This window comes from Neolamprologus brichardi, chromosome 5, assembly GCF_056152115.1.
Source record: "Neolamprologus brichardi isolate AB-2024 chromosome 5, ASM5615211v1, whole genome shotgun sequence".
NCBI lineage: Eukaryota > Metazoa > Chordata > Actinopteri > Cichliformes > Cichlidae > Neolamprologus > Neolamprologus brichardi.
Window position 1 is genome coordinate 2,716,802 of NC_142108.1, and position 24,510 is coordinate 2,741,311.

The 24,510-nt window shown below is 40.4% G+C and overlaps 1 protein-coding gene across 3 annotated transcripts in view; it reads right to left on the bottom strand.

Annotated features, from left to right (window-relative positions):
* The window catches only part of cdk18 (cyclin dependent kinase 18), a 62,962-nt gene that overhangs the window by 25,648 nt on the left and 12,804 nt on the right, over window positions 1-24,510 (bottom strand). For 2 of the 3 annotated variants that reach the window (XM_087840494.1, XM_087840493.1), the window contains exons 3-4: window positions 10,152-10,287; window positions 3,661-3,797 (exon numbers count right to left, since the gene is read on the bottom strand). In XM_087840494.1, coding sequence (XP_087696620.1) covers window positions 3,661-3,797; window positions 10,152-10,269 — 255 coding nt within the window. In that variant the 5' untranslated portion in view covers window positions 10,270-10,287. Of the gene's footprint in view, window positions 1-3,660; window positions 3,798-10,151; window positions 10,288-10,485; window positions 10,680-24,510 lie in introns of those variants that run through there. The other variant, XM_087840492.1, reaches the window with a different exon arrangement.

Below are 24,510 nucleotides of genomic sequence, written 5' to 3' on the forward strand. Positions count from 1 at the left end.
AACACAACCTTATTAAATCATGCCAAAGTCAGACTGGGTAAAAATAGTGGTTGGAAACTGCGGCACTAACACAATTATTTTGACCGTGTGCAAAGAACATGCAGTCTTGTTGCCTTTCAAATGGCTGCTTCAAAGATGGGGACCAGATCTGCGATGACTCTCCAGTCTGTTGCCACCTTCCAAGTGTCTTTAGAGCATCAGGACTGTGATGAAGCAGCAATAAGACAATCAGTCTGCTATCATTCTGTGACGGGATCAAACTGGCAATGTGTTTGTGATAATACAGGGATTGAGTCTAGTTACTTGGCATGTAGTTGTCTACATTCATAGAAATTCATATTAAACAGAAATTAATTACTTGCAGCCAAAACCTCATCGATCTAGTAAAAGCTGGAAATTTCCCCACAAATAGTAATATAGTTACTACAGGATGATTTCAATTCAATTCAAGTCAGTGTTATATAAAGCACCAATTCACAACAGTCATCTTAAAGCACTTTACTGTAAGGTAAAAACCTAAACTTTAGAAAGAAACCCCAACATATGAGCAGGACTAGTGCGAAGGGAAAGTTCCCTTTAACAGGAAGAAACCTCCAGCAGGCTCAGGGAGGAGCTTAAGTGAGACGTTGGGGAGCAGGGGGGTTAAAATACATATCAGATTTAATGTCCTACATACACACTTAAATAAGGCAGTGTGCATTTATTATAGGTTAAATTCCATTTTGCACTTTTGCATGTTAAAATGAAAGAAATGACACTTGAAAACATAAAGTGAAGTAACTGCGCTGCTATTAAACAGTCATTAATGACTGCCCTCGAGCAATTTACTCAGTCGGTTTTAGTAACTGCAACATGACGTGTAATTAAAGAGTGTGTGGTCAAAAAGTGTTACTTGATAAGACAGCACCCACACAGGGGCTATTTACTGCAACTCTGCTCAGACTGAGCAGAGGAGTGCTGAATCCATGAAACGATCTCTTATTAAAGCACATTAATTAGTTACAGTATTTAAAGCCTTTTATTAGAAAGAGCTGCACACAAAAGCTGTCCAAGTCTGTGTAAGCTCGCAGGCTGCAACCTATTTCTGTCTTCTCACTGAGCACTCGTTTCTCTCTTGGCTTCGCTCGACTGTCTGTGCTGTGTGGCGTGAATCACTTTTGCTCCACAGGGACTTTTTCTGCAAAGGTGGAACTGTGAACTCTCACATTTTCAATAAAAATGTCTGCTGCAGCGCGCAGGGTTAAAAGCTTCTGACTCATCTCACTGAGCCCACGGAGGTGGAAATGGAGAAACAACCCTGGGGAGGAGGACATCTCCTCGTGTAACTGCTGATATCTGCGCCTGGCTGATGTTTCATGTTTTTAATATGCACTCCAACCGAGACAGTTTCCTTTCAGTCAGTTGGCAAAACACAAATTAGTGTGAAAGCAGCGTGTGAGATGGAAGGCATTACAGGAATCCAAACCCTACCATCTATTATATTACAGTTTTTCTGTAGTGCTGTGACACGACATGTTTTAACGCCTCCCCTCTGAAGATGCTTTTCATAAAAGAACTTATACACGCAGCGATGTATTGCTTGGGGGCGACTGTGGCTCAGGGGGTTGGGACGCGCATCTGTAACTGGAAGGTCGCCGGTTCGATCCCCGGGCTCTCTGTCCTGGTCGTTGTGTCCTTGGGCAAGACACTTCACCTACCACCAGAGGCCAGAGGGGCCGATGGCGCGATATGGCAGCCTCGCCTCTGTCAGTCTGCCCCAGGGCAGCTGTGGCTACAACTGTAGCTGCCTCCACCAGTGTGTGAATGTGAGAGTGGCATTGTAAAGCGCTTTGGGTGCCTTGAAAAGCGCTATATAAATCCAATCCATTATTATTATTTTACATCAAAATCAAATCTTTGCATGAATAATTCACTGCCATCAAAATGTCGTCTTACTTTGAGATTCTTTAACCTCCTAAGACCCGAACTCTTCCACGGCATGCATTTTTAATTTCTCTTTATATTTGGGCTGATTGGGGTCCGATGAATGTAAAAACAAAGAATTACCAGATTTTTTTTCAACCTTGTTTTTATTTTTAAGAAAAATAAGAGCCACATATGAGGGCATTCGTTTACAATTTTGATAGAACAGTAGCAGTATAATGTCCTCGTAAGTGGATATCAGGCCCATGTAGAGCAAAATTTAGTATTTTAGTCTAAATAACCCAAAATGTGATGTCCATATATGTGGACGCCAGGTCCTAGGAGGTTTAACCAGGTATTTCAGTGACACTGAATACTCTACAAAAATACTCTAAGTATTAAGAGTTTTCTCAGTCTCTTTTGTTCAGTTCTCAAATGACAGATGAAGGTTTTAAAAGAAGCTGTAAAATCCTTCAGAACAATTCATTACCTCTGCACATAAGCAGGAACATTTGTCATTCTGTTATCATCCAGATTTTTTTTTCTAGATGGATTTGAGCTCACATGAGTTTTGGCTCCTGTTTGATTTCTTTGTTATTCTAGCGATCAGTTTCCATTTGTCCCTTATCTTAAGTTCGTGGAGGCAACAGTCTGAGCAGAGAAGCCCAGACTTCCAACATCCCGGCCACCTTAACCAGCTCATAGTGTCGACAGATACAATCTCTCCAGCTTGTAATGGGTCTCCCCTGGGGCCTCCTCCTGGTTGTTGTCAGATAACCAAACCAGCTCTGCTGGGTCCTTCTGATGACGAAGTTATCAGTTTTAATCTTTATAGTTTCACCTTTCAGTAAAACTTCCTGATGGAATTAATGTGATTCACTCCATGGTCTTTGCTTTGACTGCATTGTTATTAGTGCTTCTCTTTCATCTCCTTCCGTCTCTCCTTCAGTGCCTTCGTCCTTTCTGTCTCTTCGTCCGACATCTTTTTTAGTGTCAGTCTTCACATCTCATCCTCATGTTGCTGTGTTTTGGACCTTTGATAATTTTACTTTCTGTTTTTGTCTCCTTCTGTTGTGATTGTCTGCCCTGCTCTCATAGTCTTCTCCTCTTCTATGACTTCCTCTTCTTCCTCTCTTCTGTGACTCAATGTATATATTGTCTCTGCCAGATCACCTGGTTGTCCACTCTACAGTCACTTGGCAGCCCATTTTTCCAGCTCATGTCCAAACACTGTGTGGTTTATGATTGATTAACAGTTTCTTGTAACCCTGGTCGAGTTTTTATTGGAAGTTTAATCATTTACAAACATGCTGTAAGTGATGATTTATAGATTACTATTTATGCATCATTGCTAAACCACAATAATTCACAGAACAGACACAGTGTGACACGTTTAAGCAACAAATTCATAGGAAATTAAACCTGTTTTTGCATGTTAATCCACCGGCTTTGAAGTTTTATGATTCATTAAAAAAATAAAAATTCAATTTTGGACTGTAGTCTGGTTTTTGGCAAATGGTACAATGATTTGTATCAGTGTAGTAAGAAGAAAACAACAGATAATACAAAGATGCAGGAGACTGATGTGATGCACACACACACACACACACACACCTCGTGCCTATGGTACGACAACTTCTCTCCGTGCCCCTGGTACACTGCGCAGAAACACCTTGCCCCCCCCCCCCCCCCCCCCCCCCCCACACACACACACTGATTTACTTGTACTGTAATACTGCAATTTGAGTTTTTACTTACCTCCATGGAGAAGCGTCTGTGCTGGGCCTTGCTGTGGTAGTGGAGGTGGGATGGAGACTGAGCTCCTGGAGTGGTTGGTTCAGGGCTCACTGGGCTGACATCATGAGATGGAGGACCCAGTCTGTCTGGAGTCAGGCCTGACAGAGGGGAAATATAGTCAGCGATGGTGGGACACCGAAAACTCTGAGAACAGCTTAAGATCTGATGGGATACGTTCTCAGAGAAATTTTCTGGAGAGAAGAACAAAATTTAGTTGGGTTCAAATCTGGTGACTGTGAAAACATATCACGTGAATTTGAAAGTTTTTAATTTTTAAAGTTGACAGAACAGTCAGCGACTGGCACCTCAGCTCCTGTAAAGCGTCGGCATTCGTTGAGTTTAAGCAGTAATTCACTTCGGGTTTCTCTGCAGTCGTGGTCCTTTAATCACACAACTACAGCTGACTTTCAATATCAAGGGGAAACATCCATCCCCAACCCATGTAATTAAGTCTGACTTCAAAGCTGTACATCTGACCCCGATATCCATGTGTGCACAAATCTGTGTTTTTCCCAAGAAAACTGCCTTCTCCTTTTATGTTTAAAACTCTGCTTATGTACTTCAAATGCTTGTGTGAAATAAGGACTTTTTTTTAAATGCCCAACTAAACGCCATGTTTACAGGGTGGAACAAAATTTGTGTGTGTGACTTTTTTATTTTTTACAACCATTTTAATGAGACTTAAAGTTTGAATGTTGACCTGATTTGATTGACAGCTGTGCCAGCACAGGGGTAGTAGCTCCTCACTGTCCATAAGCTTCATCTCATCTGCAGCCTCCAGGCATTTGTATGTGCATTAAAATACAAAGCGCCCCTGTTTCCATGGGGATACTGGTTAACAAGGGAAGCAGGTCTCGTGTTAAGGAGGAGGTCTCAGAAGGAAGGCTTCTTCTTAGCTTCCGCACAGCACACACACTCACACATTTATATGTATACATGCTAATTTACTGTGTGTAACTATGGCCTTTCTCAACCTGCCCACACACACCCAGCTCATTCATATATACACACACATATAAACAGATAAAGCAAAACTAGAGGCAGGTGCTCAGATTTGAGCATGCCTGGTTTAGTTTGATGCGACGTTTTAACAGCACCGCCGAGAGGCTTTTAACAAGCCATGCTATGCGTTGTATTCAGTGACTGTCTAAATGGGCCGGGGGGATGAAATGACAACCTGTTTGCTGGTCATTTGAATATCACAGCTACAGCACTCCTTTGATCTCTTGATGCTAATCAGGGTGGGTGAAGGTGACACTGATATGAACACGCGCTAACAAAGTGTCACATTGCTGTGAAATATGGATGGATGCCTGCTAGAAATCTTGTTAGAAAAAGGACAATCCAATATGGTACGCCGCATGATGTTTTTGTAGCATTTCCATCTCAAACTGTGCTCATAGTGAGAGGCTGAAATAGGAACAAATGAGCGGGGAAAGAAGTACCTTCAGTACTGACTTGGACATGTTAGATTATTTGCTTTGCTTTTCATCAGTGTTGTCGTCCGCACAGACAATTGACTGAGAAGAATTTCTGTTCTGGTATAGCTCCTTAAGGGAAAACACTTGACATTTAAATATCACACTTATACAAAAGCATATTCAGCAAAGCGGCTTTAAATTACCCATTAAAATAAAATCACTCTCACGTAGTTTCATGCAAACAAAAAAAATATTCCTGCAATGTAATATAATTAATTTTATAATGACTGAAAACAGCACTGAAAGTGTGTGTTTTTGTTCATGTGTGCATGAATCTATAGGTTATGCTGATGAGCTGATTGTACTCTGTGACTCGTCTCTGTTTGATGCTGCAATGTTTTTTAAAAAACATGTAATAGAAACCAATGATTTGACAGGATACACTACATTAAAACTATTATAGTATGGATAGTGGGATCTTATAAGTTGAGCCTCTATTTACATCTTTATGACAAAGTACCATCGTATTACTACAATGATAGAGACAATTTACCAAAACAACATATTATGCAACATATACTACACTGTCCTGCACTATTGTACTTCACTATTACAGCGCTGTAGTATAGGTCTATATGTATAAGTAATTTTTCATCAGGTGTTTTCAGTCCTGTTGCCACACGTCTGTAAAATCATTCAGTTAGTCATGTAATTGATTGTATTTTAACATTGCCAGCTAATGTTTGCATGACTTATTTGACCACTTATACACTGCCGGTCAAAAGTTTGGACACACCTTTTCATTTAATGGGTTTTCTTTATAGATACAGTCATCAAATATATGAAGCAAGATATATGGAATTATGTGGCAAAGAAAAAAAATGAGCAATAACTCTAAATATGTCTTATATTTTAGATTCCTGAAAGTAGCCACCCTTTGCTTTGTTGACAGTGCTCCAAACCGTTGGCCTTCTCTCGATGAGCTTCATGATGTCGTCACCTGAGATGGTTCTCCCTTCACAGGTGTGCATTGTCAACTGTTACAATTTATATTATGGTAAGAACCAATCAGCTAAGCAAAGAGAAATGACAGTCTGTCATTACTGCCAGGTCAGTCTGGAAATTTTCTAAAACTTTGAATGCGTCCCCAAGTGCTACGAGGAAACGGGCTCACATGAGGACCACCCAGGAAAGGAAGACCAAGAGTCAGCTCTGCTGCTGAGGATACATTCATCCGAGTCACCAGCCTCAAAAAGTTAACACAAGTTAACAGCAGCTCAGGTTAGAGCCCAGAAAAATGCCACACCGAGTTCCAGTAGAAGACACATCTCTACATCAACTGTGAGACTGTGAATCAGGCCTTTATGGTCAAATAGCTGCTAAGAAACCACTACTAAGGAAAAGCAACAAGCAGAAGAGATTTGTTTGGGCCAAGAAACACAAGGAGTGGACATTAGACCAGTGGAAATCTGTGCTTTGGTCTGATGAGTCCAAATTTGAGATCTTTGTTTCAACCCACTGTGTCTTTGTGCGACGCAGAAAAGGTGAATGGATGGTCTCCACATGCATGGATCCCACCGTGAAGCATGGTGGAGGAGGTGTGATGTTGTGGGGTGCTTTGCTGGTGACACTGTTGGGGATTTATTCAAAACTGAAGGCACACTGAATGGAAGACTAAGAAGGAGAGCGATGGAGTGCTGCACCAGATGGCCTGTCCTCCACAGTCACCTGACATATGGAGGCTGACCTCCAGTGGAGATGGTTTGGGATGAGATGGAGCGCAGAGTGAAGGCTAAAGGACCAAAAAGTGCTCAGCATCTCTGGGAACTCCTTCAAAACTGTTTGAAAACAATTTCAGGTGACGACCTCATGAAGTTCATCGAGAGAATGCTAAGAGTGTCCAAAGCAAGAATCAAAGCTAAGGGTGGCTGTTTTAAAGAATCTAAAACTACCGTAATTGTCGGGCTATAAGCCGCTACTTTTTGCACAAGCTTTGAACCCTGCGGCTTTTAGTCAGGTGCGGCTTTTCTAAGGATTGTCCATGATTTTTGTCATATCTTAAGAGGATTTGTTTTGTTTGTTCCGCTGTTCTCCGGCACTACGTTGCCTGGCGGAAGGATCGGGGTTCAAGAGTGGTATGTTGGTCATGTCCGTCTGCCAGGCAACGTAGTGCCGTACGAAGTAGCGCAAAAAACGAACTTCAAAGTAGCGCTACGCGTTCAGCGGGAGGCGTGGATGATGAGCGGCGATAAACTTGCGAAAAGCAAGTTATGCTCAACTCCACCGGTGGAATCTGACAGCGTGGAAAAGTGTGGAAACATCCATGATCACCAACGGATTTTGAAGGGCTGGACTGCTGCATGATGGAGAGGAGGACACCGCCAAGGCCCTTCAGAGGGTGTTCGACTCTGACACTGACAACGAGGATTTGTTTGGTTTTGAAAGTGACAACAAAGGAAAGAAGCGGAGAGTGGATGACGAAGCCATCCTGAGCCTGTTCGTATCCGACACTGGAGAAGAGGACTTTGGTGGTTTTAGTGCGCAGGAAGAAGAGAAAGATGGTGGTGAATGACTGACTTTTCTTCTTGTTAAAGCCGTGTCACTGCACCTGAGCCTAAAAGGTAGGCCGAATCTATTTTTCTGATGTGCTGTAGGTTATTGTTATGTACTACATTTGTTACTCATTTATGAAGCACAGTACATGTTTCGTACTTGTAATTACCGCTACTTGTACATATACCTAAAAAGTTATGCAAATATGTAGCCATAACTTGTTTTTCAAAATATTAATAAAAGGGGTGTGTCTCCAAACAGCCATCTCTTTCCTGACAATTCCCTTTGTGCATATTCTCTTACATATGATAAGTCAACATTGAAACACCTGCGGCTTTTAGTCAGGTGCGGCTAATGTATGTACAAAACAGGATTTTCCCCTGATTTTAGCTTGTGCGGCTAATATTCAGGTGCGCTTTGTAGTCCGGGAAATACGGTAGTTATTTCACACTTTGTTTACTACATAATTCTGTATCTTTTCATTCATAGTTTCACTTCAGTGAGAATCTACAATGTAAATAGTAATGAAAATAAAGAAGAAACAGAAGAAAAATGTGAAGGTGTGTCCAAACCTTTGACGTAGTATGGTAGTCTACTTATTTTGCTGCACGAGAAACAATTCTGGGTTGAATTAAAAAAAAACAAAAACCGTGTTTGCTGATGCCGACCAAACTTTTTCCATCACCACACAAATTTTGACGTTGGCATACAGCAACAATAAAATGTTAAGGCATCACATGATTTTTCCATGTGATGCTTATATCCGAGATGTTTTTTATTCAAGTCTACACTATGGGACACGATACAATCCAGATGGAACAGAGCAAAACAAAAAAGAGAAATGATCAGTAAGAGCTACGAGTGCACTGTAAATATCAGGAGGTTGCTGGGTTTGTCTGCTTACCTCTCTCCTGACCTTCAGTAGCAGACAGTAACGCAGACTGATGGACTCTGGGGGGGGTAAGACTACATAGCCAGCTGCTACTCCGTTAGACAGCTGAATAACATCCTCATTCAAATGTAATATTTTCATAGGAGGCAAGCACTTTAGATGCCTCATTTTGATTACTTATGTGGTAGTACACACGAACGGCTAACGTATCTTATGAAAGATAGAATTGAATTGAACCCGGGAACAAATGGTTGGAAATTGTGATGAAAGTTTAAATCAGATGCATTTTATAGACTCTGCAGTGTTATTTCATCTCTCAGTATCAGACGTGGTTTACATAATCAAGCACAGGCACCCAAGGATCTACTTGTGAGTGCATTCAGCTCCCTGGTATTATCTACCCCAATTTATCCCACTATAACCCTTATTCCCGTTTGAAGCCTGCTGATCCTCTGGCTCCGACTTGGTGGTGGTACCAGTCATAGCCGGAAACCCCCCAGTTAATCTGTGAGGGTCTGCTACAGACACGGAAGGAAGGAAGGCTTTTGTATTAAAACCCAGAGCGGTGTTGCAGTTTGTGCTCTATTATTAGACACAAGCCATTAATGCTCACATGGAGACCAAAGATGCAAAGAGGTAGAAGAGCTCATGGGTTGGGAATGTGAATGGATTTGAATGCTTTTAATTACCCAGTGCTTTATTGTTTTTAAAATGGCTCGTTCGGCCTCTGAATACTCTGAGAAATCACACAGTCAACAGTTAAAGAACAACGTCTTCCATTTAAAGCTCGTGCTCACCTTACAACCTTAAGTCAGATATGCACTATTTTTTCTTTAAATCTAGAACGGCAGAAACATCTGGCTTTTCAAGCTCCTAAATGTTCCACCAGCTGCCTGTTCTAACAGTAAAGTGATCAATGCCAACAACTCTGCTCTGGTCTTCTCTCTAGCTGCAGATGCTAAATGCTCCACTGCATTCAGCACCTAGTTGCTAACGTGTGGATTTTATTTGTTGCTTTGGTGCCAAAGGTTGTTGACGAGAGTGGACATCTTTGAATTGGCTGTTAAATCAAAACAATGCATAGAAAGTTGTTTAGTGAAGCAACTAAATTGAATTATGTTTGTATATTTAAGTTTACTTCCCTTGTCTTTTTCTTAATTATTGGTTATTTGCATCTGTGTTTTGTCTCCCTGATGGCCTACTGTATATTTATACCCTCGGTCTCCCCTCAGTTCTCTGATTATCAGTCCTTCCTCTCTTGGTTTGGACTTACGGACTTTGCTTATCAGTTGCCACTTGGACTTCTCTGGTACACGTGAATAAATGTTTGTCTTTTTCTTTATGAACTCTGTCCCACAACTCGTCCTTTGGGTGCTCAATTCCACATCATACGACACTATGTGGGTTACCAGTGGATGATACGACAAATCGACCATCATAGTGAGTTTTGAAGAGTTATTTGCTGTTATTTGCTGTTTGCCTGGCAACAGCAATGGTTTTCATAATCTGTGAAATTTCAAAATTGAACAGATAATTCTAGTAATCTCAGACAATGCTGGTGATTTGAGGGGGAAAGGTGTTCTTACCCTGAGTGTGCCGTATGTTGAGCTGGTTGATCTGCTCAGTGAACTCGTTTTCTTCAATCGTCTCAGTCCGAGGAACCGACAAAGAGAAACGTCTCTTAAAGTTCTTCATCTTGTTCATGATGCTGAGTAGTTGACTCTAGGAGAAGACAAGCAGAGAGAGATTTCACAAAAACGTTCAAGGTGTAATAAAGCCATGCACACTACACTCGGTAGTCCATCATTTTGAATGCAAACTATACAATGAGCGCACTGGGAGAGATTTTTCCTTTGTTCTCTTTGTGTCAGGGGGCTTTTGCATGACCTTGCTAACTAAAAAGCGGCAGTAAACACATACCTCCATCCTGGTAAAGAGAATGATTGATGTAAAAAAAAAAGAAGAAAAAAAAAGAAGAGGACAGCATCAATACAAGTAACTAAGTGTTAATCCTCCTTGGTACACCGTCTACATGGCACAGGCTGCAGGGCATGTTGTACAGCTCTGATCTTCATGTGCAGCTTGACCAAATAAAGTCATCTGATAATGAGGCAGAAAGCAGCGGGAAAGCAGCTGATCAATATACTCCCTCTCTCAGTAGGTTACACAGCCAAATCCTGCCCTAGCAGTTAGTTTTTACTTTGTTGGTCTTGTTTTTTTGATCCTCCTCCTTTCCTGTGGTCTGTGTGTCGCACAGACTGGTATCGTAGGGTCGCCACCATTTCTTTACTATCTAAGATTTCCACATATAGCATATATGTATATGTGTTTTTGCTCATTACTGCAAAAAACTAAGATGTGTGTGGTGGGTTCAAATACCACCAGCACTCTGAGCCTTCGCTCATAAGAGTATCGCTGTCTCAGAGAAACCTTCGTAGGTACTAAGAGAGCGTGCGTCTGTACACAGTGCAGGTCAGACGGCGGCCTAGCCCCGTCAGGAAAATGTGAAAAAATGTATGAATGCACCAAATAAAATACTGTGCTTGTCCATTATATATCCCTGTAAGGCATATATAATGTAAGGGAAGTTGTCATCTGTGATTACGCTAACCCTGTGTTATCATAATATATAACTGAAACATTTTAAAAACTATTTACATTTTCCTAGAAAAGGTTCAAGGTTAGGGTTTGGAGCCAGGATTGAGGTTGTTGGTGATGCAGACGTCTTAAGAGGGTTAGGAGACAGTATTCTCTATTTTTAAGAACTCTGCCAGCAGGTGCAATCTTCCAGCCCACTACCAAATATTTGAATATATGGATTTTAATGTACTGCAACCTGTTCTCACTACCGAGTCTTAGCCACGAGGTTTATGTCATCATCTTTGACAGCCCCGTCCCCCTTAGTGAATCAGAATATGTCCCTTTTTGCTTTTATTCAATTGCTCCCCAAGTCTCTGGTAATTAAGGAACATAGTAAACGATCTCACTATCTAAAAGAAAAGAAAAATATTCCCAAAAACTTCGCAAAAATATTGTTTAGGGTTAGGGTTGGCACTCATCATGGTTTAGACCTCAGCACAATGATGTGGTCAGGATCCATCCCTGGCACAATATAGTCTGCTGTACATGTTTTTAGCATCATTTCTCAGTGCACAGTATTGTATTGCTCTACAATACAATCCTGTAATCACTTTTATTTACCGAGTAGCGTTAGTGTATAGACATCATGCCCGGGCCCAACAACACATCCAGGGAAAAGGTGCAGAACAAAAGTAAAAGCCTGCTGCACTCAAAATCCTTCATTTGAAGGTTTTGAGATGGAGTCATCACCACTTCATCTGCATCTGGTGACTTTTGCAGTGGCAACGTACAAACATTTTGACTTAAAGAGACAAACTCTGGAAAAAGTTGAAGTAGAAGATTAACTTGCATTGAAAAAGTGCAGGTTGTAAAAAGCACGTTGTTGGAGGGCATTTCTATCAGATCATTTTTGCAAAGGAAACTGTACAACACATCATATTAATATATAACAAAATAAATCACTTTGTACAGCGGAGTACAAACTTTATTTCAAGTTAAATTCAAATTCTTCTGAATGTGCTCAATTTGAACATCTATTTAGCAGAAGAAAAGCAGGAAACAGGGAATTAAAACATCCAGCTGTATTTGCTGTTTCTTACATTGTAAATGGTTGTCTTTACCTCCTCACCTTAACAGAAAAAGTTAAGTCCAGTTGAGTCCCGTCAGGTCCATTAAAAATAGGTTAAGATTTATGTGTATAGACTGGGATGAGAAGTTGTGCTCTCTTATCTGAGATTCACTGCTCTTTATGGATTTAGCCAAGAGAATTTAACAAGATATACACAGATGTTGTTGCATCTGTGATGGTTGATTTTCAACCTTTAGACAATATAAACACAGTATAAAGCTCAATGAGTTCTGCAGATCGACAACAGCTTAAATTCAGCTTGATTTGATTAACATGAAACTGCCTAATATTTTCATATACTTCTTGTTTTTTTACAATTTGTTTTGGAAGATATTTTAAAAAGAAAAAAGAAAAAACATATCAGCACCAAATCATCTGGCTCTGTTAAACTCTAACAAAGGACATCACATGTAGGCTTTAAATGTCCAGTTTATCAAATGTCATGGAGCAGTCCTTACATTCAAAAATGATTCCTGCATTCCTACATGACATCTTTCTTCATCATAAAATGATCAAATATTTTATTTCTCTCTCTGGGAAATACAGCAGCTGCACCTTCACCTCACTAAACATCTGCACCAAAAATGCAGGATGAATATCAGGAGTTATTTTGGTGCCAAGCAGCACAATTCACATGTAATCAGTGGGAAATTGATTACTTTTCCAGGAAGCGAACATTTAAGGTATTCATGATTAGTGACCCTGGTTTCACAAAGATCTTTTGTAACTGCAGAAAATGTCAAACTCCTGATATGAATCTGTTACCCAGAATTTTCCCTCCTTAACAATCACTAAAGTTTTTTAATAGATAAAAGCATGATTGAGAAACCTAATCAAACTACTCATCTCCCTTTACCCTGACATTAGATGTAGATCAGGAGGGAGGTATAATGAACAAAGGTCTGACGCAGGACCGCAAACATATCCAATTCCAGGAAAAGCAAAAAGACTGGAAAAAGCACGTGGATGTGTTTGTAGAGGCAGAACTGTGCATCTGCAAACTGGAGGTTGGATGGTTCAGTCTGCAAGATACTGAGCTTTTAATTTACAGTGTGAGAGAGTGTGGGCAAAACAGAAAAGTATTTGAAATGAATGTTTTATAAATGTGGCTCATGGTCATTACAGCTAGAAAAGTGCTTTGTAAATACTAGTCTATTTGTCATATACAGTGAAAACACCAAGGCTGGAGACACAGGAAGAGACAGAACAAAGGAGCAGGAAAGACGCAAGGTGGCAGAGAAACAAAGACTGAAAGCAAAAACAACAAAGACGCACACAGAAAATAGCAGCAATCTAAAAGTCATGACACACTCCAGCAGCACTCTATTGTCTAGGAAGATTTATTTTATGTTATCTTGTTTTATTCTTCAAAAAAAACCCCTAGAAAATCTGATATTTTGAGCCATGATATCTTATGTTCAGCATTTTGCTATTAATGACAGCAGATTTCACTCTTTGATAAGGTTGAATATTTTTATTTAGTCTCTGGTTAAGGTGGGTAACATTTTAGGTTTAAATTAAAGCCCATACAGTGTCTTTCAGTGAATGCAGTGTAAAAACTGCATTCAGATCCCTGTAACATGAGAACACTTTCAGTTAAAACTTCTGCAGCTTTCAGAAAGGAGGTCTTTTCTGAAAAGGAGAAGAACATGATGGTAAAGTACAGACTGTGCCCGATCCTACACAACAGCTCACTGCTGCAAATCACTCTTAGCATTCCCAACATGTTAACACAAAGCTGGCCACAAAACCTTGAGGAGAAAAATCTAGACTTGTATGTGGAGATCTGGGGAAGGAATTAATATTTTGAAATTTTCACTCACAGAAATGATTCATACACACATTTCCTGTAAGTGAAGTTAGATGAATTATTCACAAATATGCACACAGAGCTAAAAACAACATTTTTAATTTTAATTTCAGCTAGTTTCTTGATCCTTTCCCAGTAAAGGTAAAGGCAGTAGTACGACAATGGTCATTTCCAGAATTTTCCACAACATTCCAAGGAATTCTAAAGCAGGCAGGCACCGGAGCAGTCAGCATGACAAAGTCTGTGCACCTGAGTTCTAAATGGGCTCTGAGGGAAGAGTGTCATTGCTGGACTCGGTGATGTTGCCACTACAAACCACCTCCCCCTTCCAAACTGGTCAATACAGGGGAAACACTGAAGGTGGTGAATAACCTTTAAAATCCAGCTTCAAGGTAAGACAACACACGCTGCTTAGTCACTATTGCAACTGATACTTTTGATAACAGTGGGACTGCAGACTAATGAGATTAGCATGAATAATGTTAGCCTTGTGATGACTCAGAGAAACATCATTAGAAACAGGTGTGCACACACTCGTTCATAATCTTGATAGGTTTTTGTAGCTGATTAAATATTATTAAATGGAAAGGTTTGAGGCAGCACGGTGGTTAGCACTGTTGCCGCACAGCAAGAAGGTCCTGAGTTCAATTCCACCATCAGGCCGGGGTCTTTCTGTGTGGAGTTTGCATGTTCTCCCCGTGTTTGTGTGGGTTCCCTCCGGGTACTCCGGCTTCCTCCCACCGTCCAAAGACATGCAGCTTGTGGGGATAGGTTAATTGGAAAATCCAAATTGTCACTAGGTGTGAATGTGCGAGTGAATGTGAGTACGAATGGTTGTCTGTCCCTGTGTGTTGGCCCTGCAACAGACTGGCGACCTGTCCAGGGTGTACCCCGCCTCTCGCCCTATGACAGCTGGGATAGGCTCCAGCGCCCCCCGCGACCCTGAAAAGGAGAAGTGGAAGCGAATGGATGGATGGAAAAGTTTGATATGAGGCTAACATTAATCTAATATTAGGTTTTGTGTATGTGGCAGATATCCATAATCTCTTAAAACTTAAAGTTAAGTGGAAGAAGTTTAATTCATGCTGAAAGTATCAATGTAACTGTCATGTAACAAATTTTGATACATGCATAATATTTTTGTAGCGTACTCATCATAAGCCAAAGGACACAGGCCTATTAAGAATGTGACGGATATTTGGTGATTTAAAAGTCTGACACTGCGATATAGAAGCCAACAGTTTTTTCTTCTTTTAAACAGGAAATATAAGCAGATTTATAAGTGCATTGGCTGAGGTCTGATTCTCATTTTAGTAACAGGAACAGGACTGGAGAAAATCAAAAACTGACTTATTAAAGTTTGCTTTAACTGTTTTGGTTTGATTATTTAAGATTCCTTTGATGGCTTTGGCCAGACAGCAATAGTTATGAGACAGTATCCTCAGCCTGCCAGTGAGCTGGTGTTCAGCTTATTGTCATTTCAACAACCAGGGAACAGTTACCACATACTGTGTATATGTTTATGTATTTAGTTATTTTTTCAGCTCTACAGATGACAGTGCATAACTAGTTTGGTGCTTTAATCTGTTATAAAAATAATTTAAAGGTGTGAAAAATGAATACAGACCAGGAGGTTGGGAGAAGATAATGAATGCATTCTCAGAACCAAAGACGTGTAGGTGGCAGCCATAAATTGAACAGTGAATGAGAGGAGAGGAAGCTGCTCACAAGAAGATGGTGGAAGCAAATAATCCCCAGATCAGTGCAGAGAAAGAGAAGATTTCTAATTTTCTAAAAGGGGAAGCCTTTAGAAATCAAATTCAGCTCACGTGAAGCCTCGTTGTGGAGGGAATCTCACTCTTGGAGGCAGAAATCACAACAGCACTGTCATAGCAGAGCTTCAAGAACTAAAGATCACCTTTTTTTAAAGACCTGATAGCATCAAGTCAAATGAGCAGCTGACATTTCACATTTTATATATGCATTAGATTAAGTTAAATGTATCAGTAAAATTGCAGTTGTTCTCACTACCAGTAAATATCTTTGCTCCAGTTATTTAAATAATAATAATCCCATAAGCCCAGAGACTAGAATAAACAATGAACCCTGACGACTGAGGCATTTATTGTGAATTGTTGGAATGCACAATAGTTCTAAATTTGGGAAGCTGGAATAGTAAAAGCCATCAGATAGAAAGCAGATTAACGACTTGAGAATGGAGGCGGAAAGAGGCTTACTGAGAAGACAGAAATCAATACCAGCAGGCTGACTGAAGTGTTCCTTTGTTTGTAGTTGTGGCAAATGTTTCTCCCCATGAGGATTTGTGGGGCTGCCTGTGTGAAGGCTAAATTCCCCAGTGTACCAGCAGGGTAGGGAAGTCTGCTGCACAGACAAGGAGTACCTCCGATGCACTTTATCCAGGAGCTGAGATACACAAAGGAACATTGTAGCTCAGTCTGTGGTTTAAAACTGAAGTCAAGGAAATTGATCTAAAACAAAGCAAAAAAACAAAACAAAACAGCAATACAAACACTTCCTCGTGTTACATCAGCACTGGCCTACTGGCTGAGCTGTTCTTTCTAAGGAGATTGAGGAGATGTTTTTTTGTTTTAATCTTTATCAGCATCATTGAAGAAAATGGTAAATGGCCTGCATTTGTATAGCGCTTTTCTAGTCCCTAAGGACCCCAAAGCGCTTCACACTACATTCAGTCATCCACACATTGGTGATGGCAGCTACATTGTAGCCACAGCTGCCCTGGGGCGCACTGACAGAAGCGAGGCTGCCGGACACTGGCGCCACCGGGCCCTCTGACCAGCACCAGTAGGCAAACATGGGGTTAGTATCTTGCCCAAGGATATTTGGCATGCAGCCAGGAGACAGCCTGGGATCGAACCACCGACCTTCAGATTAGTGGCTGACCTGCTCTGCCACCTGAGCTACAGCCAAAATAGTTTCCAGTTTTTATTTTTAGATAAACCTCCTAACCCCTAACTCTGCCCCCGACACTGGGCCTGAAACCCTAAGTAAATATTGTTTTTACATACCAGTCTTTATTATTTCAGTATGTCGAGACAACCAGATGCCATACAGCACAAGTGTCAAACTCCAGTCCTCGAGGAACGGTGTCCTGAAATGTTTAAATGTGTCCCTGCTGCAACACACCTGAATAAAATTAGTAGGTCATTAGCAAGACTCTATAGAACTTGATTGCATGCTGAGGTGGGGACTCTAACCCTACTCAAGTAAATCTAAGTAAATTTAAGTGTTGGGAAAATGTAGTTCTAAAAGTACTTTCATTGCAACATGTTCATTCACTCATGAGCTGCTGTTACATGAATCAAGTGGCTGCATTATCACCTCAGCATGCAGTCCGGTTCTATAGAGTCTTGCTAATGACTGTATTCAGGTGTGTTGCAGCAGGGACACACGGAAAAGTTTCAGGACACCGGCCCTCGAGGACTCGAGTTTGACACCTGGGCCATAGGGCAAGGTACAGCCTGGATAGTTTGCCAGTCCATCACAGGGGCAGGATTATGACTTAGACTCAAAGGGTTCAAATCCACCAGATCACCCAGTGAACTACTTAGAACTGGGGTTAGAGTTGCATTTCAGCAACACACTAAACAAGCTTAGTTTCAGAAGCTTCTAACCCTTCAAACTAAGTCTCTGACATCTGTTTTGGCATTACTTCATTCAAAATAAAAAACATTTTTGGTTTGCTATAGAGGGAAAAATTCAATATTGAGGGTTAAATGTACAGATGTAGAAAGTCATGTACAAAGTTTCCATTAAAAACATTCCTTTTCCACTGAAATAATAAAAACTAAGTTTTGGAAGTGATTGTTTCCTCCAAAGAAGAAACAAACCAGGTGCTGCTCCTTCACGGAGTGAGGTTAGCAAGTATGCATTAGTGTTGGAGGACTTTAAAATCCACTTAACACTACTTGGTTTGACACAGCGCTTATGCTGGGCACCCCAAGCTAATGCACACATGGCGTGTGCAGGTCAGAGAGACAGAAAACCACACACTGACACTCACAAAAACCACAAAAATACAGGGAAAACATGCAAACCCCACACAGAAAGGCCCCAGATGACCAAGAAGTGTGAATCCAGAACCCTGCAGACTCAAGTGCTAACCACAACACTGCCCAGAGTATTAAAACCCCAAATGAAAGCCCATGTACAGTATTATGCATATGTGAAATGACTTAATTTCCAAAGTTTAGACAGAGAGCAAAGTGGAAATCGTCTCTGAAACCTCAGATTTTAACCACAGATCTGTTCATCTGTAGTTCCCCTCCAACTCTATTCACACAGAGTGCCAATCAGCCACATGTTTTCTGTTTGCAGTGTCCACACAAAGATAATATCAGTTGATGTTGCCCTTTTGCTCTCCGAAAGAAAATCAAAAGTTTCATTTTCCACACAGGACTTTGAAAAACATCTGATTGAAAGCCTCCCTTTATTCTCTCTGCTCCCTCATTTGCCCTCTTGAACAACATAATTGCATAGGTCGTGACGGAGAAAGTTCCTGATTGCAGTGGACAGTGTTTGTGTGTTTTTCTGTGAGACCAGCGGTGTGTTGTATTTATCTTCCAGACAACAGAGCCCTCTGTTTGGAGAAGAGTGCAGATTTAGGTCCTGGATGGTTGCATCCAATCAGCCGAATCTGGCATCACACTCAGAGTTACTCCATCAAAGGGAGGAAGCTGGTCTTTGTGGTTGTAGTTGTGTGATACTGTCTGACCACACACACACACACACACACACGCTTGATCTCATAAGTGCATCTGCTCAAAGCAAGGTGCCAGCATATCTCAGTTTCCCCCTCACTGTGATCCTGCCTGGACACTTCACGTTGCTACAGCACCCACTCTCCTCTTTGATCTCTCTTTGTCTTCCTCCATCAACCCTCCCACCTCTCATGCATCTGGATGAGGGCTTCTTTCACACACGTCACTCACGTAACCTTAATTTGTTCTATTAGAAATGTTGTAAATCAGCATTGCACCCTCGGTTCCACTGCAGACAGAAACATGCCAGTGACTTTATTTTTATCCTCTTAACACTAACAAGCCTGTCTGTGGACCAGTTTAGGTTAGGCTACAATTAGATTCTATTTTTTATTGTATTTTTTAATGAAACATCTGGCACACCCGAGTTGTGCTCGTTCAGCACAACAAAATCCAAATCTTCACCCTGAATAAACTGCCAGAGATCTGGTAGTTTAAAAAATAAACATTGTCACTGTAAATACATACGATGATAATATTCTATAGCACAACATTAAAAACATGATCTTGACTAAAACATTGGATGATAGGTAAGAGAACAGAATCAAGAAAAAATGAAGGTATAAAAGGATAAGCAGAAGGGAATGGATGGAAACCTGTATGAACATCATGTTCTTCCATGAGGAAGTCTAGCTGATTATTAGGGGTGCAACGATACTCGTATTGATATTGAACCGTTCAATACAGTGCTTTCGGTTCAGTACGCATATGTATCGAACAATACAAAATTTTTAATGCTACAAACTTTACCCGAGTCATTTAGACAGCCGTTAGCACATGATTCTCCTTATGGGGACCTGATATGTTTAATATGCTGCTGAGAATATAGCCCAGAAGAAGTGTATAGTATAGCTTTTATTTTGGAAAGAGACATTTCTCTGTAATAAACTCTCTTTTCCAAAGATGAGTGATTTCTCGATCAGATAGATTAATTTTTTTATTATTATGTTGTTTCAGCAACATTAAATTTAAAAACTGTACTTTTGAGTTAAAATATATATTTAGAATTTTAATAAATGACAAATTAAAAAGGCATGAACATTTTTTTGTATCGAAAAAATATCAAACCGTGACACCAAAGTATCGAACCGAACCGTGAATTTTGTGGATTGTTGCACCCCCACTGATTATAGTCTGCTTATTTGTGAACGTAGACAAAGCCCTAACCCATAGAGCTTATAGAGCCACTGCACCTGCTGCACCACCAGCTTTTCTTTAAAACATGCTGTTTTTACTGTGAATAATTTAGATTTGAGCTGGTTAACAGAATGATACGTATGTAAAAGAAATTAAAATACTAAATGATTGTAACTGTCAGAGGCAGACTGGTCATTATTCCAGGGGACACTGGATATTTCCTGGTGTCCCGAGGGTAATTTTGGCCTGCTATACATATTCATGTGTGTTGTCTTAGTGTTATTATCAATTAGTTTTCAGCTCTGAAAATTCAGAATTTCTTTTTATGCATAAATAATGTTGTGTTTTTGCATTTTTAGATGTTTTTATGGATTTGAGTTATATTAAAATACATTTCTGTTAGCACTGAGCCACTTTACTGCGATTCCACTTGATCAGCAAACAGTTTATGTGCCAGAGTCTCAGCCACAGACTGCATGCTCTCTAATGGCTAATTACACACGTAAATGGACACATGGAGCCAATGTTAGACACATCAATCAGGAAAAAGGAAAGAAAGAAAAGCAAAGTAGAGAATAAAGAAGAGATGCAGCTGTGAAACCTGTGAGTCTGGAACCAAGTCAATCTAAACAATCACTAATGATCAGTTTTTAGCTAATGTGTGTTTGTGTTTTTTTTATCCTTTTGCTTATTGAGCTTCAGATTAAAATCATTGGGCAGTTTGAGCTTACTATGACTCAGTGTCTGTTTAAAAAAATCTAGTTTAATTATTTTGCCTGGCCTTCTACATCCAGGCAAACCACAGCTTTGAAAATGACATTTTGATATCATGTTGTTAACAAACATATTATGCGAATAACAGCCAATCAGAAAGCGCTTGGACACATATGGCTCTACTCTCTACACCAGTATTTATTTGGCAATTAAAAATGAATTGGGCATTAGTACATTAATGTTATTTTATTAACAGGATGGAATATTGTTTATTCTTCAAAATATCTCTAGGTATTAGGATAACATCAGAGTAAATTATTATGATGATTTGGCCATGGATACAGAGAATTTTATATTGTGATTGCAAAATAAGCAGTATGATGACTTACATGCACAGAGTGACCTGGGAATATGTCCCAGCCGACCTCTGATTAATCCGCTACAGTTAGAGGAGACTGGAAGAGTTGCAACATTCCAAAACAGGTTAACCCTTTAAGACCTAACATAGAACCAAGGCCGCCAGAGCTTACTTTATATTTGTACATGCTGTAGTGCCATTTTTGGGAGCATTTCAAGTTGCTATACATCAATACAACTGTTATAGCCCATATTTTAATAATATGTATGCATTAAGTCCATAGTAATTACATAAATTGCAAAAAAGTGCAATAAACTACAAAAAAATTGAAAATCGTTTTTTGTTTTGTTTTTTTTACATATATTTCTACTTGGAGAAATTTAAGAGGTTTATCCCTCAAAACTTTAAATACAAAAAAGTTGCAAAAAATAGTTTACAACAACAGGAAATTTATTTTGAGTGTCTTCATAGTTTTATTTTTAAGATACACCAATTTTTATATACTGCAGGAAAAACGAAAAACAATCCTATGATGCAAATTTGCAAAGAAAACAGCATGTGCATCAAAATAAACTATTTTAAGCAGTGCAATTCGAGTTCTAAGCATCCCAGCAACTATTCAGAAAAGCATGAAGTCAAACATGACTTATAAAAACACCAGTATAGGCTTTTAAGGCCTACAAGTAAAAAAAACTACATTTTCCGCGAAAATGACATCACTTCCGGTTTTGGGCAGGAAATGGCGGACATGCGATCGTTCGTGCTGATATTTGTTTCAATGTGGGAAGTGTTACGAACAGCTGATCGGATCGGCAAAGCCTGTTTCTGGAATATTATGTTTTTGTTCCTGCAAGCGCTTTTTATGCAATATTTGCAAAGCTTTATGTGGAAGGAAACCATGACTTAGGACAAGCTGATGGCATAAGATGTAAGTACAACTCCTCCGGTTTCATATGCAAAAAAAATTATTGCGCTAGCTTACGCGGTTCCGGTTCTACAGGGATTTAAAAATAGTTACGCAAAACTGAGCGTGCCGCTCCAACCGGCTTTAAAGGGTTAAAGTAATGTCAACAGTACCGCCAAAATGGTTACTCTTCTAACTGATAAACTAAATAGTTGGGGGAAACAAAATGTATGCCAAACCCCCCCCCCCCCCCCCCCCCTCCCCCCACTGATGCCTGTCCTTTTCTGTGCTGGGGGGTCTTGCTGCTGCTCTCCTTGCTTCTGGCTTTCCATGTATGCACATGAAAGGACGGGGAGGTCCAGTGCAGGCTTAGCTAAATATAAAGTACTGTGGATGGAAATAACAATCTGCCTTTCACTATCGTGGTTTAGATAATCGCAAAAGCCGACAGTAGCCCTGTTAGTTACATACTTATAAATGCATCAAGTAACTTGGCTCAGCTGCTGAGTGCTAACAAAATATTGCACTTTTGGGTTAGAATCAGATCTACTGGAGTAGTTCAGTGGACGTTGTGTTTGATTCAGCAAAAAGCCATACACCCATGGCCCAGTGAAGCGTGGCATACACAACTCCCCTTGTGTGCGCTTGTTTAGAATGGGGCCAGCTGATGGGTTGTTTAGATGGGCTTCATGGTCAGTAAGCACAGACCTCAGGAAATATGACACGTTCAACAGTCCATCTGCATTTAACAGAACAGGCATGACTGTATACCACTGTGACTCAAACCACAGTTCACATGTGCACTCATTCAGATATAGAGCCTTGGGCAAACATATATTTTTATCTCGCCATTCAGTTTGTTGAAAGTGAGTGAATGAATGACCCTGAGAGGCTGGTAAAAAGCAGCTCTGGCGTAGCGTCAGAGCAGGCCATAAGCCTGCTATCACTCAGACTGCTGCATCATCTGACTGCTGTGTTTGTCCAGTGAAACCTGGCATGGCCGTTTCTTGTTTCCGACAGCACAAGCTGTGATCTGATCCACACAAGGATCTACAAAAAACCTTTTCCTTTAGAAATAAATCACTTTAATGCTCAAAGTTTCACAAGATTAAAGCTGTATTAATAACTCACTGTGTGATCAAAGGCTCACATTACATCATAGATACTAAGACAAAAAAATAAAGTACCCTTATGTAAATCTTTACTTTGGTAATGAATAAGAGAGTCTACCACACATCTAAATCTCTGCCATGCACCGATGTCAGTGGGACAGCTAATATGCTTCAGCTGCTAATTAGCTCTCGAGGGGCAGAGGTAACCACCATTTTTTGAAGTCTCCCACAGATTTCTGTTCAGGATTGAGTATCATGACTGCTCCTGCAAGAACGTCTCCAGCTGCACACCAGCAGCACATGTGGTGGAAAGGTTTGTTGTTTGTTGTACTGTATATGTGCATTCCACGAGTTTGGTCTTGTTATCACACACACTTATTTTCTATGTAGTTCATGCCATGTCATACATGCTTTTCTCTGCTTTATGTTCAACGTGTGTGAGAAACAGAGGGAGTAGAGTTCAGCACGTGAACATGTCTGTCAGTGTCTTCTGTGTATTCGTTTGATGGCTCATGCGCTCTTAACTGACCTTGAGCCTGGGGTTAAATTACTGTGTGCTCCACTGCTTCATATAGACTGAAAAAAAAAACCCTTTGCTTGCACAACACCCACCATCACACGTGCATAAATACACGCACATTTTCCCTAAAAGAAGATGAATGGGAGTGACAGTGCTGCTCACAGAGTGGTGAAAGACAATCACTATGAAATAGCTGCTGTACAGTCTGTAATGCAGCCAATCAAGTCTTAGCTGCCATTATCCAGCCATACTGCAACAATACACATATATAATCAAATACACGTCTCTGTATGAGCAAAGTGTTATATAATCTAAGACATTACATAAATAAACCCTGAATACAGAACGATCACAATGGCAATGAACTCCTTATATGAATATTAGTAAAATTATTAAAATAAACACTTTATTTAGATGGAAGTGAGCTGTCTTCTTTCTACTGCAGCCCAGAACAGTCATCAAAAGCTAGTTGGAGTTGAAACCTGGTTGTATTGGTAATTCTCTAATACAGAGTAAATTTCATCCACCCTGGAACCAACGCCATCACGCTATGAATGAATTCTTCCTGTGCACAGTCCCACTGAGTTCTTTGAGAGCACAAAAACCGAGCTATGATCCACTAAGTACCCCCCACCCACCCATCAATCAACTCAACTTGGTTCCATTACAATCAAGTAGCACCTAATGTGCGTAGGGTTGCTATAGCAACGTGCCTGAAAGTCCTTTGATGTCATTTATATGCAACACAAACAACACAATGGGGGACGTTGAGGCGATGATATACCTGCTGCTCTGAGAAATGGCGGTTTTGATTTTAGAAGAAGACACACACTCATGATTCATCCGGTGACGCCACTGACCAGCCAATTGCTTGAAACCCTG